Consider the following 15,000-nt stretch of genomic DNA (forward strand, 5'->3'; position numbering starts at 1 on the left):
GTGTGTGTAGAGTTGAGGCTGTTTACATTTGAAAGGAAGCAGCAGAACTGCATGGGCTGGCCCTGTTTGTTGAGAGCTCAGCAGTTTGTTGAGCGCTCAGCAGAACAAACAGGCCTTCATCAGGCCAGTGTTCTCAGAGAGGAGAGTGTTCAGTGAAACGCTAAATAAGGACACGCTAAAGTACTTCAGCTAACCCCTCTCCATACAAGGATGTACACACAGGTGCCACTCATACACAAAAGAGATACCTAACACAGAAAATTTGTGTGTGTGTGTGTGTGTGTATGTGTGTGTGTGAGTTAGAGAGAGGGAAGCGGCATAGGCCATGGATCATATTTTACTGCTTGTTTACTAGCGTGTACACATTGAATGGTCTTAAGAGATTGTCTCGTAGACTACTCAAGGTCCTCTCATATGCCTGAGAATGCCCATCAATACTGCCGTAATGGTCTCAGTGTGGGGGTAAAAGCCTTTCACGTGTGGATGTGAACGCATTACCCTTGTATATGTGGGAGGTAAAGTATGAAATATAGGCTACACTGCCCCTCATATGTGCCTCTCCACATTCACTCACATTATGCCCTTTTCTCCTTTCCTTCATCCATTGTTTTCTTCATTTCATGAACATACCCTCTCACTCAAACCCTTAAACCCAATTATGATCTATTTGAGAATAATCCAAAGTTGTTTTTTATTCAATTGGATATTCGAGCCAATCAGACTTGTATGTAAACTCTACAGCTATACCGCCGCGGATATTCATTCTCCTAGCTGTTACCATGACTACTCTCTTTTGATTAACATGTTAAATAAAGGTGTTATAAATAAGACGCTGTCAAGATCCTCCTCATTAGTATCATCAAAGCGTACCAGAGTATCCATATGAACGAGGCTGCCCACGCAGCTACCTTGCTGGTTGGGTGCTCATGCAGGTGCACATGCTAGGGGGGATTACAGGAGAGGTCCTTCATTAATGGGGTGAGGCGTGGGGAGCACTCCCTGGGCTGGCCCTAAGGAGTAGCCAGCTCCGCGGCGGCTTTGTGTACCTACCGTAGGGTGCTTGGCAGCGCATATCGGGTCAAGTTGTGATGTGATGTTAGGACACACTTTATTATTCAATTTTATTTTTTTTACATTCAGCTGCTGATGAGATCTCCACAGCAATAATGCTAAAAATGGTTCAGCATTGTTTTTTTATTACGGAAACATGCATGAATGAGACACCTGTTGCCGAGCTTGACACACATCATCAAACAGAACGAGTGCCATCCTACAGGGCATTTGATGGAGCAGCTCCTTTGTCCCACCATCTGGATGAGGATTTTGGCACAGTCGGACCACAGCTTCCGTTGTCCGACTCGTTTGGGGCTGTTCCCTTGTCTGCCCGCCAGGGGGCAAAATTTATTGGAAATTAAAAAAATGATTAATTGAAAATCTTGACAAGTAGGCTTTACTTGAAACCATTCATATTAATATTATGTATTAGGCTATGCCACACTACATATTCTTACGTAAGCATGGTTTGATTTTATAATAATATATTCTTTATTTATTCTTACTTTTTTACTACTATTATTCTTGATTTTTTTACAATTATTATATAATATCAATGTGTGTATGTATATGTATATATATGTATATATATATATATATATATATATATATATATATATATATATTTGATTGGGAACTTTTGGAAGCAGGCTATTGGACGGCTTAGAGGTCAATCACGCCACTGGCGACGTCTGACCACGCCCCCTCCACGTTGCTTCTCGTCCCCCTCTTCCCTCCCACCTGTTCCTATTTCTTCCTCTGCAACTGTACTTTCTCGTGCTCCCATTGAAGTGATTACGGGAAGTCTCAAGGGATGACAAGTTTCAACACACTTGGACAACTATGTGAAGATAAAATCAATAGTGGTTTTCAAGAATCCAGAATAAATTGCACAACAGGAAAATATGGCAAACTCTTCTCTATTCCAGAACACAAGTTCTGGAATAGAGTTGCTACCTAATGCATCCCCTTTTCACCATTCCGACATGCGTGAAAATCCACTCCGGGTAAGTACTACAAAAATAATAATAAAGTAACCCTTAAACCCCTAACTAAATTGACACGACACTGTAAACTTTTGTGTTATTGAAACAAAATCTGAAACTGAACATTATTTGTGAAAACTAGTCATTGTGAGTCCATAAGTGTCTCCCCAATCTGAAAGCTCTTTGTTAATGAGCTTTTTGTAAATGAGTTCGCAGCAACGGGTAGAACACTTGACAGCTCTGAGATCAATCGTGTTGGCACGTGTCAAAACATTTGTTTCGCTATTCATATTCGGATCAAAGTCCTCACTTTGGAAGCCCGACGTTTTATCTAGTTTGAAGATGCTCAGAATAGTGTGCGTGTGTGTTCGTGTCCGTGTGTGCGTGCGTGCGTGAGGTGTGTGAGTGTGTGTGTGGGTGTTGTCCGTGCCTGCTTCGTCTGTGCGTCTGTGTGTTTGCGTGCGTAGGAAGGTGATTGTCAGAGCGAGAGCAAAACAGGAAAACGTTATTTGCCATCAAAATTAAAATCGTCTGGCGCTCTCTGTGTGAGAGCCGAGTGCGCGCGTCCTACTCGCATGCCACTCACGCACACTTTTCTCATTCTCATCTTCCTATCGTCTTGTGCTCTTGTGCTCCGTCTCTGTCGCGTTTATCCTCTCTGTGGCGGGGCTTCGAGGGAGAGGCGTGAGGAATTGCTCATGGGAGATGAATGGCACCACTGTACCGCCTCTGAACAGCTGGACATTCACTGGTGCTGCTGAACACCGAACACCCCCCCCCCCCCCCCCCCCCCTCACCCTCCCTGACCATCAAGCCCTCTCTCTCACTCTTTCCCTCTCTCTTTCTCTCTCTCTGTTCGTCTCTGTCTCTGTCTCTGTCTGTCTATCTTTCTCTTACCAATCTCTGTCTCTCCCCCTCCCTCCCTCCTTCCCTCAATCTCTCCCTTCCTTCCCTTAACCTTCTGTCCCATTGGGTATCTCTCTCTCCGTTTCGCTGGTCTTTATTCCTATTACCTTGACAGAACCAGCCTGGCGCTCCTTGTCTATCCCTGCTGCCCAGCTCCCGCCACCTCTTAGTGGGCCAGGCTGAAGGGTCCGGGAAGGGGGGACAGATCTCCATTGTCATTGGAGACAAAGAGCAGTGTCTGTCCTGTCATTCTCTCTCTCTCTCTCTCTCTCTCTCTCTCTCTCTCTCTCTCTCTCTCTCTCTCTCTCTCTCTCTCTCTTTACAAATCCCTTCTCCACTGGGAGTGTAGCTCAGCAGATAAACTTAAGTAAGTTTATCCCAGGTCAGGACCTGCTGAGACCTCCAGATGTGCTTGCCCACACACACACACACACACACATATACACACACACACACACACACACACACACACACTCACACACACACACACAAAAACACACACACACACACACACACACACACATAGACACACACACACATAGACACACACACACACACACACACACACACACACACACACCTCTTTATCTGTTGAATTTAGATCGCACCTTTGCCTTGCTCATAAACAGAGAAACTGAATCTCTCTCTATCTTTCTCTCTCTCCTTTCTCACACCCCTCCCCCTTCCCTCTCTCATCCTAAAGAGGAGAGCAGATATAAGACAACCATGTTGTCTTTTCAATCCTGCCTGTTCTGTTCTGTCTCGAACCTAGAGGTGACACACAGACAGGACATTTTGGTGTCTTCACTTTTGTGCCAGAGAGGGTTTAGCCAGGCTGATGCCTTGAGTGTTCTTTCCTTCTCTCTGTCTCTGCCCATCTCTCTCTCAGTCTCTTTCTGTGTCTTTCTGTGTCTCTCTCAGTCTGCCTCTCTCTCTCTGTATTTCTCTCTGTATCACTCTCTCACTCTCTCTCTCTCTCTCTCTCTCTCTCTCTCTCTGTCTCTATCTGTCCCCCTCTCCCTCCGTCTCTCTATCTCTCCCAGTCAATTCAAGTGAATTCAAAAGAGCTCTATTGGCATGGAAGATAAAAATTCACATTGCCAAAGCAGTTTGAAAATGAAACAAAGGAATGGTTAATGTAAAATATCGATAGATCGTTTATAAAATACAAGTAGTGCAAAATGAGGTAATGGTAAGTGAGTGAATCAAACAATTTCCCAGAATGGGCCACAGAACGAGTCTGTCTCCATCTCCACAGGCATTATTGACTATACAATTGAAGCACTATATTACAAGCATCTGTCTCACTATCTTGAAACAGTGTGGGTGAAGGGCCCACTCATTGATCCAAATAATTTCTGTAGACACTTAAAGACCCATTCTTATTTTGTAATAATAACACAATACAACAATATAGTCCCCATACAGTCACATGGTTATTTTCCAAGGGCGGGCATTCCTAGGAATGCTGTAGGCGTCCGGCCTGCCTGGTAACGTGGCTGATATTTGGCAAGCAGGCAGTGGGCAGTGGTCACGCCTTTGGCCTGTGTGACTTGTTTGCTCTTCCTGCCACCGGATAAGTCTCTCTCGCCCGCTCTCCCTCTCGCTCTCTTTCGCCAATCCCTGCTCCACTGGGAGTGTATCTCAGCAGTTCAAGTATGACCCGGGTTTAAACGTACTTGCTTACACTTGCTTACACAAACACACACACACACACACACACACACACACACACACACACACACACACACCTCTATCTGTTTAATTTAGCTCTCCCTTCCTCATCCATCCTCTCTCTCTCTCTCTCTCTCTCTCTCTCTCTCTCTCACTCTCCCACACACACACACACACACACACACACACACACACACACACACACACACACACACACACACACAAACATCCATGTTATCTGCCAGCAAGGCCGTTCCTGATATGACCCAGCTAGTCCTCATAGAGGCCCTGTGTCAGCAGTATAAACAGCAGCAGCAGCAGCATTAGCAGCAGCAGCAGTAGTAGCATTAGCAGCAGCAGAAGCAGTAGCAGCATTAGCAGCAGCAGCAGCAGCAGCAGCATTAGCAGCAGCAGAAGCAGTAGCAGCATTAGCAGCATTAGCAGCAGCAGCAGCATTAGCAGCAGCAGAATTAGCAGCAGTAGCAGCAGCAGCAGTATTAGCAGCAGCAGTAGCAGCAGCAGCAGCATTAGCATCAGCAGCATCTAGCCCACTGTACCACATGGAGCTCAGCCAGCATATCGATCACAGCTCATTGAATGGAGAACCACTGGTCTAATGGATGACACAGCATCTCTGAACAGAGAGATGGCAAGCCCACAACAGCAGTGACTCATAGAGATCTCCCACTCTATGTCAGTGTCACTCTCTCTCACTCATTCACTCACTCACTTACTCACTCACTCACTCAATCACTCACTCACTCATTCACTCACGCCCCCCGCCTAAACACACACACACACCAAAAAAGGTCAACTTGAAGCAGCCACAGTGTTACTGTAATAAAAATACTGGGAAAATGTGCTATCAGCAGCATATCCATCATTGGATAAAAATGTGCGTGCGCAAGGCTCGCATGCACAAACACGCACACAACAGATGTCTTTGGTTTGGTATCATTCATATTGCATGTTTATTTTGGGTTTATGTCGAGTGACAGCTCAGGGGATGTATGAATAAGAGAGCTTTTTTTTGCTTAAAGATTCATAACCTTAAATTTGAATAGTTAAATATTGTATAAAATCATAGCACCCTAGTCTTCAAACTGGGATTTAAAAATGTATTTGTGTGAGGGATGCATTATGAATGGGTTTACACTGCGAGTAAATCTAGCTCTCATTCAAAGCAGATGAAATGCATTCCCTTGCACAGGCGTGGAAAGGAATTAGTGAAGGAGTCAGCTATTATTTCCAGGTAGGTCTTATATAGGCCAGGGGTTGCTCATATACTATCAGGCATCTCTAATCAGATGATAAGCGCATTTTCATTGGAAGGACATCTAATTGAAGTGTAAACCAGCTCTTGACTTTAATTGCCCTCACTGAATGCATGAATAATTATTCTGCGGAAAATGTACTGCCAAGAAAAATGTCTTCCATGTGTGTATTCTTAAAGAGTGTTAAACTAAAACGATTGATTGTTCATGATGACATTGATTATTTCCTGTGGCTCTGGTGCTGTCATGGTGGTTATCAGTAAGACACAGGTCAGAAGATATAAGTGACAAATATCTATTTTTGCTATTTTTTTTCTTTGCTAATATTTTTCCCTTTGTATTTTTCCTTTTGTTGTTTGTATGTTCTCTCATCTTTATCTCTCTGCCCTCCTTAATAAGGACATAAACACCTAGTCTGAATCCTCTCATATTCTTTTTTGCATTCATCCCTCTATCTCTTTCTCGATTCCTGCCAACAGTTTTCTAAAAGCTCTTGTGGGACTAAATACGAGGGGGTATCGTCTCTGTCTTTGAAGGTTTCTTCCTCTAGCTTTATTTATTTATGATACACTCTCGCCCCACATCTCTCAGCCCTTCTTCCTCTCACAAACGCACTCCAACCGCTGCATGCATCCATCACCATGTTTACCTCCTGCAACTCAATAGTGGCACTGAGCAATAATTTGACCCAAATTGAGCAGGATATACGGTGTTGAATTACCTTGAAATGCTTAAAAAGGATGCCATGCTTTGTTCAAATTTTTTTTTTTTACTTGGAGAGATACAGTTTATTGCTGCATCGTGCAGCAATTATGAGCCGACACTGAGAGACTCCCCTGCAAAATGATGTGCAATGTTTATTATAAGAAAGCCCTTTCTTTATACCAGCAAGCCATCCTGAGGAGGGGAGACAATGGTTGTACTACCTCTCAAGCCATCTTATCTATATTTCTTTCCTGACTCGTTTGGTCAGACTATTGTGTTTTGTTGGTGCATTGGGCTGCATCCAAATTCTGCTCCATGTGTCGTAAATCATCACGGAACTAGATGGAAGATAGATATGTTTACAAGCGTGAGAGAATATGTGAGATGAAGAGAGAAATGTACTATTCTGCTCCATTGTATTAGCTTTCTGAATAAATATAAATTGCAATGCGTTTCAGTTTGAGGATGATCGGAGGACAAACAAACAGGATATTTACAATGTGTCAATGGCTGCAATCACTAGGAAGATAGAGATCCCACAAACACACTTAAACAATTAGTACATGGCTCTAACCGACCAAATGTTTTGGGGCAGCAATGTGGGGTTTTGTTACTATACGTACAGTACCTAGTCTAATGGGTTTTCCTTGTTTGTTTCCCGTTTTCCCAAAGACTTATATCGTGGGAATCATCATCTCCATATGTGGGAACGTGCTCATCAGCGTCTCACTCAACATTCAGGTAGGAAACAGTGAGCGCGTTGTCAGCTCCACAGCAGTCACAGCACAACAGAAACACCACTAATACAAGGGGAGCTGTGAGTATGAACACAGTGTGTATACACACTTTCACACCGTTGCTTGTTTTGGCCATATTTTCAGTTTGCATTAAAATTGCATTATTAATTGATTATATTCATATGATATAGACCACATATTTTCCTTGGATTCACTTGATCGTTTTCCCAGATGTTTTAGTAGTTATTAATCTAATGTTGAGCTGATCGACGGAAAGTTTGTCTCTAAATGAACGCAAACTCTACAGACTTCAATCCCAACTGTAGCCATGTGTTTAATCAACAAAGTGTCACTTAAAATATCCAAATAATATTGATTACACTGGTGATTAGGTCCAATATGAAGCACAATCGCATGAAAAAAACTCGCTTATGTCCCACTATTTTTTCCTGCCTCTACAGGAACATGTAGACACGAACAATTCCATAACATAACATGAAACACATGTTGCATCTCTAAAACATTTCCCACTTGATCTCAGAACACAGTAGAGTTCTTTCAGGCTTTGATAAAGGGCTATATAAATATTGTGTGGAACACCATTGTTCACTCAACACATAAATTCTCTGATTTGATGTGATATGGTGACAGGCTGCCCTGTGCTTTGTATGAAGAGACATGACTGGCCCCACCACAGAGGACGGATACACTAGTCTTTAGAACCCCTTTCCAATGTGTACTGGGATATCTGATCGTATCAATGGACTCAGGCCAAGTGTCCTCATGAATAATGCACATTAACAAAACAGCCAAACTCCTATTTAGTGGCTTGCTCCTTTATTTCCAGACATTAAAGCATACATGCATTTTAAAAGGAAATAAAATACAAAACAAAAAAACAATAAAACTTTAATTATATTTATCACCTTTCACCTTTTCCTTTCAGGATCATTGCTCAAGGTAACTTAAAGACAAAATAAATATTTCTTTATTGAATGTGTTATTGCACTATTTACACAATTGCACACAACATTATTTGAGTGTTATAAATAAATAATAGCATGGAAAGGAAATCAGTGCCTTCCCCCTCAATGGCTCCCTCCCCTCCCCCCTCAAGAGATGTTTTTTGTGTCTGAGTGTTTGGTGTCAAGACACCTAGCAGATGTGGGCCATCAGCTAAAATGACTATTGGAGGACGGGGCTGTTACGGAAGTCATAGTTTGTGATTGGATAATGCTAGGTTATATACAAGTACCATACAAGCTAGATAAATAAGTGATACAACCCAAATAAGGCCACTGGATTAAATATGATCATATTTAAGATGCCATTGCATATGCCCCTGTAAAATATTTGAACTGAATGTGGCGTAGTTTCAAATCCATGGTTTTCTAGGGCAGATTACATTTTCAAACTCAAACCGCTTTTAAATTATTTCACCAATCTGCATAAAACTTGGTAATTACCATCAACAAAGGACCCCCTCCAACCTGTTTGTAGATACGTCAAATGAACTAGTTTGCTACCAACAGTTTGCACAAAACTGTCAACAGTGGACAGAATTTTCTATAGAATTTATGAGCAGAGGTTACCATTAGCGACAGCTCTATATGACTAATAAGTTTCCCATATCTTGCATAACACATCCAGGGCAAATACCACCTCATGGGAAAGTGACAGGCAGGAAGTTAAGATGAACAAAATTAAAATACAAATGCTATAGGGTTACCTATATTTAACCCCTCGTAATAATGCATCATGTCATACGCATTTATGGAAGTTAAAATCATCTGGTAGCTGTTCCAAATGGCTCCCACTTATCTTAAAAGACAGGATCACCTAATTGCATACTCCTAAATGATCACTTACTGGCTGGTCGGCAAATTAAAATGGAACTAAATTAAACATGTAGAGTTAATACCACAGTAGTCACAAGAACTACCTCCACTGAACCAACAACCTTTTCTTTCTTTGTGGCTGCGCTCAACCTGGCTAATTGCCTGACACTGAGACAAAGCACGCCCCCTTCATCCTTCCCCTCTCTCTTCTCCTCTCTTCTCCCTCCCTCCATCCTTCCCTCTCATTTCTCTTCTCCTCTCCCCTCCTCTCCTCTGTTCTCCTCTCTTCACCCCTTTCTCTTCTCCTCTCTTCTCTCTCTTCTCTGCTATTCTCTCTCTTCTCTTCTCCTATTCTATCTTCTCCTCTCTCCATCCTCTTCTGTTCTCTCCCTCCTCCACTCTCTCTTCTCTCCTCTCTTCTCTCTTATCTCCTCTCCTCTCTCTCCTCTCCTCTCTTCTCTCTCTTCTATCTTCTCTTCTCTCTCTTCCCCACTCCTCTTTTATCTGCCTCCTCTTCTCTATTTTCTCTTTTCTCTCCTCTTCTCCTCTCCTCTCTTCTCTCCTCTCCCCTCCTCTTCACTTCTCTCCCTCCTCTTCTCTTCTCCTCTATTCTCTCTCCTCTCTCTTTTCTCTCCTCTTCTTCTCTCCTCTCATTCTCCTCTCTTCTCCCTTCTCCTCGTGTGCAGAAATACACCCATGTGCGGCAGGCGCAGCGAGGCCTGAAGCCCTACTACACCTCCCGGCTGTGGTGGTGTGGCGTGCTGCTCATGGGAGTCGGGGAGCTTGGGAACTTCGCTGCCTACGGCTTCGCCCCCGCGTCTCTCATCGCCCCCCTGGGCTGCGTGGCAGTCATAGGTGGGTGCTCCTTCAAGCCTCCCCAGGGTTGTGTCGGCCGTGGTGATGGGGGGGGGGGGGGGGGGGGGGTTGGTTTGTCTGTCATGTGCATGGACCACTCTTCCACATCCAACTCAACCATGTCTACCGTAATGAGACTTGTAAAGTCATCTTTTTAAATTAGCTGAAACACTCCAATCAAATCCTGCAGTTGGATACCCTATTGTCGAAAAAGATCCTCACCCGATATGACCTGATGCTCGGCTGCTGCTGTTATGCTTATGAGCCAATCAAGACGGAGCCTGTGCGTGTGTGTATGTGTGTGTGTGGGCGGGTGCGTCTAGCAGCTGTTGAGTGCAAACACGGCGTGGAGAGGACAGGTTAAACATTGAACAGGCTCCAGCCGCACCCCCCCTGGCCGGCAGTGGAAGCGGCGAGCGGTGACTCAACGTTATTAATTGCCGCTATTAAGGGTGACAGCGCTCGAATGTTCCTATAGCGGTGGCACCCGGCAGGTGAACGCTGTGAATAAAAACAGTGAATGAAGCCACGGGACTGGTTAAGGAGGTCAAAGTAGCCGGGTGATGGGCTCTTTCCCCTGCTTCAGACTCAGCCTTACGAGCAGAAATGAGCAGAAATTAAATTAATAAAATTAGAATTTCAAGGAGACTTGGCACACTTCTGTTCAGTAGATATAGACATGAGCCAAGTCTATATAATGGGCGCCCGTTTAAAATTAAAGCGATGGATGAATGACATATCCTGGTCAGTGCGGCCGACTGTACAGACACTTGTTGCTGGTATCACTCAGCCAGTAATGGTTTTGCGTTGAGGTGCCCTTGAAAGATGGACGTGTGCTGGCTCGGTGTGTTTAAAAGAATCATCGTCTGGATCTGGATTAATGAGTCTGAAGGTCGGAGACGCCGCCGAATGGAGGCAGGCTCCAGAAAGATGTCTGCAGCCATAACGTCATTCATTCTCAGTTGTAACAAGTGGGGCCAGAGTAGTTGTGTTTGTGTGTGTGGGTGTGTGTGTGTGTGTGTGTGTGTGTGTGTGTGTGTGTGTGTGTGTGTGTGAGTGTGTGTGGTGAAAGGTCGCCATCTGTCACTGCTGTTGCTCCACCTTTGTAGACGGAGTGAGCGTCATCAGCATCCACAATACAGACAGGCACACACACACAAACACACACAGTCGAGTGCAGGCACACACACACACACACACACACACACACACACACACACACACACACACACACACACACACACACACACACAAACGATGGGTGTACATGTGAACACCTATTCACATACACTCTCAATCACTCACTCACACACACACACACACACACACACACACACACACAGCCTCCTGTGGTTTGGAAGTGCTCAGATCCTAGGACTCTGAGATTTACACTAATAAGGTTAGACAGCACACTGCTACAGGGAGCGAGGGAGGAAGGAAGGCAGGGAGAGGGGAAAGGAAAGCGAAACCCTGAATTCCCAGACAGGTGACAAGAGCAGGAGAGGAAGACAAGAGGGTGAAGATACTGACAAGGAAGAGTAGAATATTACAGCAAGGGGCAGAGAGCTGACAATTACAAACGTCTCCATCCCAGCCGACCATGGAGGCCTACAGACTCTCTCTCTGTCTCTTCGTTCTTGCCGTGAGATGGTGCAGAGTTTCCGTGGGGTGGCAAATAAACAGGAAACTGTTCACCGGCGGCGGAGCATTTGTTTACACGTCTCTCCTGTAACCCCGGGACACTGCGAAGGTTGAGCAGCAGAATTTCCATTTCGCTGTTTCCATGGCGGGTGTTTTACAGACAGGAGAGCTGGGATCTCTTGAAGGAGACCTTTGACAACGCCCATGTGCTCGGTGCTGCTAGACACGCCCCGGAAGATGAAGAGTGACATGGGCACCTTTCAAAAGTAGGACTGTTGCGATGATGCTGCTCTTTGTAACTAATGAAGAGAGACAACAGAAGGATATGCATTATGTACCACTGAGACAAAGCTTGCTACTGTCACCTGACAGACAGAAGTTTTTATTTATTTGCAGCCTGTGCCAAAACGGGTGGAAAACATGAGGAAAAAAAGCCCTTGATGTGGCGTGTTTCCCCAATGAGTTTTTTTCCCTTCTACTGCACACCTGGGAGGACAGCACTGTGGAATCTGGGTGGGGCTCTGTCATGTGGATGTAGATACACACCCACTCATCATACACGCACACACACACATGCACACTTATGCACTCATACACATGCACACACACACACACACACGCACTCATCATACATGTCCCACACCAACGCACACACACAGCATCAGACAGGGGGAGGGGTGTTGACAGCACTCTGGGTGCCCCAGCGGTTCCTCATATTAGAAACCGTGGCGACGTGTCCCACTCCGTGTTGGGTAACCATGGTTACCTATCAGATCACACTGGCCCAAGAGTGGCGGAGAGAAAGAGCCCATAAATGTGAGCGCGAACATCCTCGCCAGATAAAAGACCCAGAATCCTCCTTGATCCGGTCCTTGTCAACTGATTATCTTTGACCTTGTGGCACGCATTGGTGTGTGTGTGTGTGAGACCCCCTTGTCGTCTTCCAGCTTTGAACCATGGCCCCGGGGTCCTGATGGTGTTCCTTCTACTTAAACCCCCACCCTGTTCCCGGCGCCACCTTTGAGGGCTTTCATCGCGATGTATCGATGCCGCTGACATAGCGCCGACTCATTGCATCCACAAAGCTGAATTATAAATTCATAACATGCCAGAAACAAACATTTAATTGGGTGCAGTTTGACTGTAAACACTGTATACTCCCTCTTTGTATATGGTATTTTGATATGTTGTTTTGATGGGAGCGGTTGTGTGTGCGTGGACGAGGCTCCTCTTCCTTGAATATCCTCGGAGGTACAGGGAGGTAATCTCCTCCTGCCTGGCGGAGCAGCAGCCCGTGGACCATGCTCCCTAACTATCTGCTCCTCCGTCTGCTGATTGGTCCCATTCAATCAGCCTCAACCTGCCCACACTCTGCCTTAGCGCCGTCAGTCTCCTTCTTTTCTTTCTCACTCCCCCCTGTCTGCCTCCCAGCAGCGCGTCTGCCTTCCTTTCTCCCGGTTGCTTTCACTCACCGGTGTTTTTTCCCCTCCTAGTTTCTGCCAGTATTTACCGCTTCATTGGCCTCCGTTCTGCGCTTGCCTGTCTGGGCTGGCTCTGCCTATCAGACCGCTTGTCAAGCCTGGTTTTTTGTTCAACGTCTCCTCCCCTGTTACCAGCGGCTGCCTTGCTGTGTGATCCGTCACGGGTCATTTCAGTTAAAATCAGGGTTGTTTATTCTCTGAGATCCCTTTGGCTTCCCTGAGCATTTGAGAAGCGCGAAGGAAAGCTGATTGCTTTTCAGCTTAGCGATTTCATGACAATCATATTGATGAATGGCTTCATAAAATGCGGTGTAGAGTTGCATGTTTATTTCGAGCTCCCCAGTCACTTGCTGATGTCATGATGCCGTTTGGAAATCTTAATAAGCCCTATTTATCTTCTCTGTTTTGACAGGATTGCGCCTGGCTGTATGGTATATGTAGGCGCCTTCACTGGCAACTTGTTTTATAATCGTAAAGCTATAGAACAATAATTTATTTAGTTTTCATTTGGGGGGTTGTATTTTAATATTTTGTGTGTGTGTGTGTGTGTCTGTGTGTGTGTGTGTGTGTGTGTGTTTGTGTGTGTGTGTTTGTATGTGTGTGTAAGAGGGAGTTTACATGGAGGAGCGATATAGCAACATAAAATATAATAGCATCCAATCCTGCAACATAATTGCTGTCGTTGTATTGTTTTGTGCCAGTATTCAATCAGCGCCATCTTGGCCTCATACAACGAAACACAATTAGTGAAACAATCAGACTTAAAATACTTTAATTGCTTATTCATTATTACACCCAGGACGCCCCCAGTCCAGGACGTTTTTCTAACGTCCTGGACTGGGGGCCGGAAACCATTAGCTGAAAGAGCTGGAGTTACTCTGTTTTGTTATGGAGATATTCCACCCAGAAGGGATTTTAAGAAGTGTATTTCTGCAGTGGCCAGTCTAAACAGTGTTTATTGGAAACATTTGTATTCACTTTTGACACAGTATTACTTGGTTACTTCCCACCAGGGAAAATGTACTAGTGCTGGCCAGGTTTGTGTTTGGGATTAGCCACCTTGCATTTACACCTCCCAACCTCCACAACATGATTGGTAGTAAACAAATATGACACGAAAGAAAGTGAACCGGCCCTTTCACACAGATTTGAGCTGGTCGGATATCAGAATTTCTTTATTATGAACCTAAAGTCTGATTCTCCTCCTCTAGCGAGCGCCATCATATCGGTGGCATTCCTTAAGGAGACCCTGCGAGCCACAGACATTGTCGGTAAGCAGAATGAGATGGTTCTAAAACCCTTTGGAACGTGTTCATCAGCATAGGTGGTCTGAAACATTTTTTTGGTGTATCTCTCACTGCTAGGCGGCATCCTGACAATAACAGGAACCTATGTCCTGGTGACCTTTGCCCCCCATAATTCAACGCACATCACTGCCATGCTTGTCCAGTACTATGCGATGAGCTTGTCCTTCGTCATTTACCTGGTATGTATCCCATCCCAACACCCCCCACCCCACTGACCTGGAGTGTGTTAGGTTTAAAAAGCTGCTAAACTTCCCCTTTAACTGTTTTATTCTTAAAAGCTTAGCTTGAGGTATGTTTTGTTTTGGGTTTTCTTTAACGCTATTTGTACAACCAATGAATGATGTATATAGAGGAAAAATTAATAATGGAAAATCTGCCTGTTTTATTGAATTGACACAATGTCAACTCCTGCTCAGCATCAAATAGTCCATACATTTACAACAAAATGACATTCAATAATATAGGGCTAACAATAGAAGTTTAACACTCTGTTTTGTCTTATTGCCCTGCAAGCTACTACTGTTTTCAAATTGAGGTTCAGAA

At 44.6% G+C, this 15,000-nt stretch overlaps 1 protein-coding gene across 1 annotated transcript in view; it reads left to right on the forward strand.

The window, feature by feature from the left end:
* Positions 1 to 1,924: 1,924 nt before the first annotated feature.
* Positions 1,925 to 15,000, forward strand: part of nipal2 (NIPA like domain containing 2) — a gene marked incomplete at its 3' end in the record, with an annotated part of 17,711 nt that continues 4,635 nt past the window's right edge. Inside the window, exons 1-5 of the mRNA XM_079754093.1 lie at positions 1,925 to 2,060; positions 7,271 to 7,339; positions 9,860 to 10,028; positions 14,362 to 14,421; positions 14,515 to 14,636. Of these exons, the coding sequence (XP_079610219.1) occupies positions 1,959 to 2,060; positions 7,271 to 7,339; positions 9,860 to 10,028; positions 14,362 to 14,421; positions 14,515 to 14,636 (522 nt within the window). The 5' untranslated portion in view covers positions 1,925 to 1,958. The remainder of the gene's footprint in view (positions 2,061 to 7,270; positions 7,340 to 9,859; positions 10,029 to 14,361; positions 14,422 to 14,514; positions 14,637 to 15,000) is intronic.

This window comes from Pollachius pollachius, assembly GCF_949987615.1.
Source record: "Pollachius pollachius genome assembly, chromosome: 1".
NCBI lineage: Eukaryota > Metazoa > Chordata > Actinopteri > Gadiformes > Gadidae > Pollachius > Pollachius pollachius.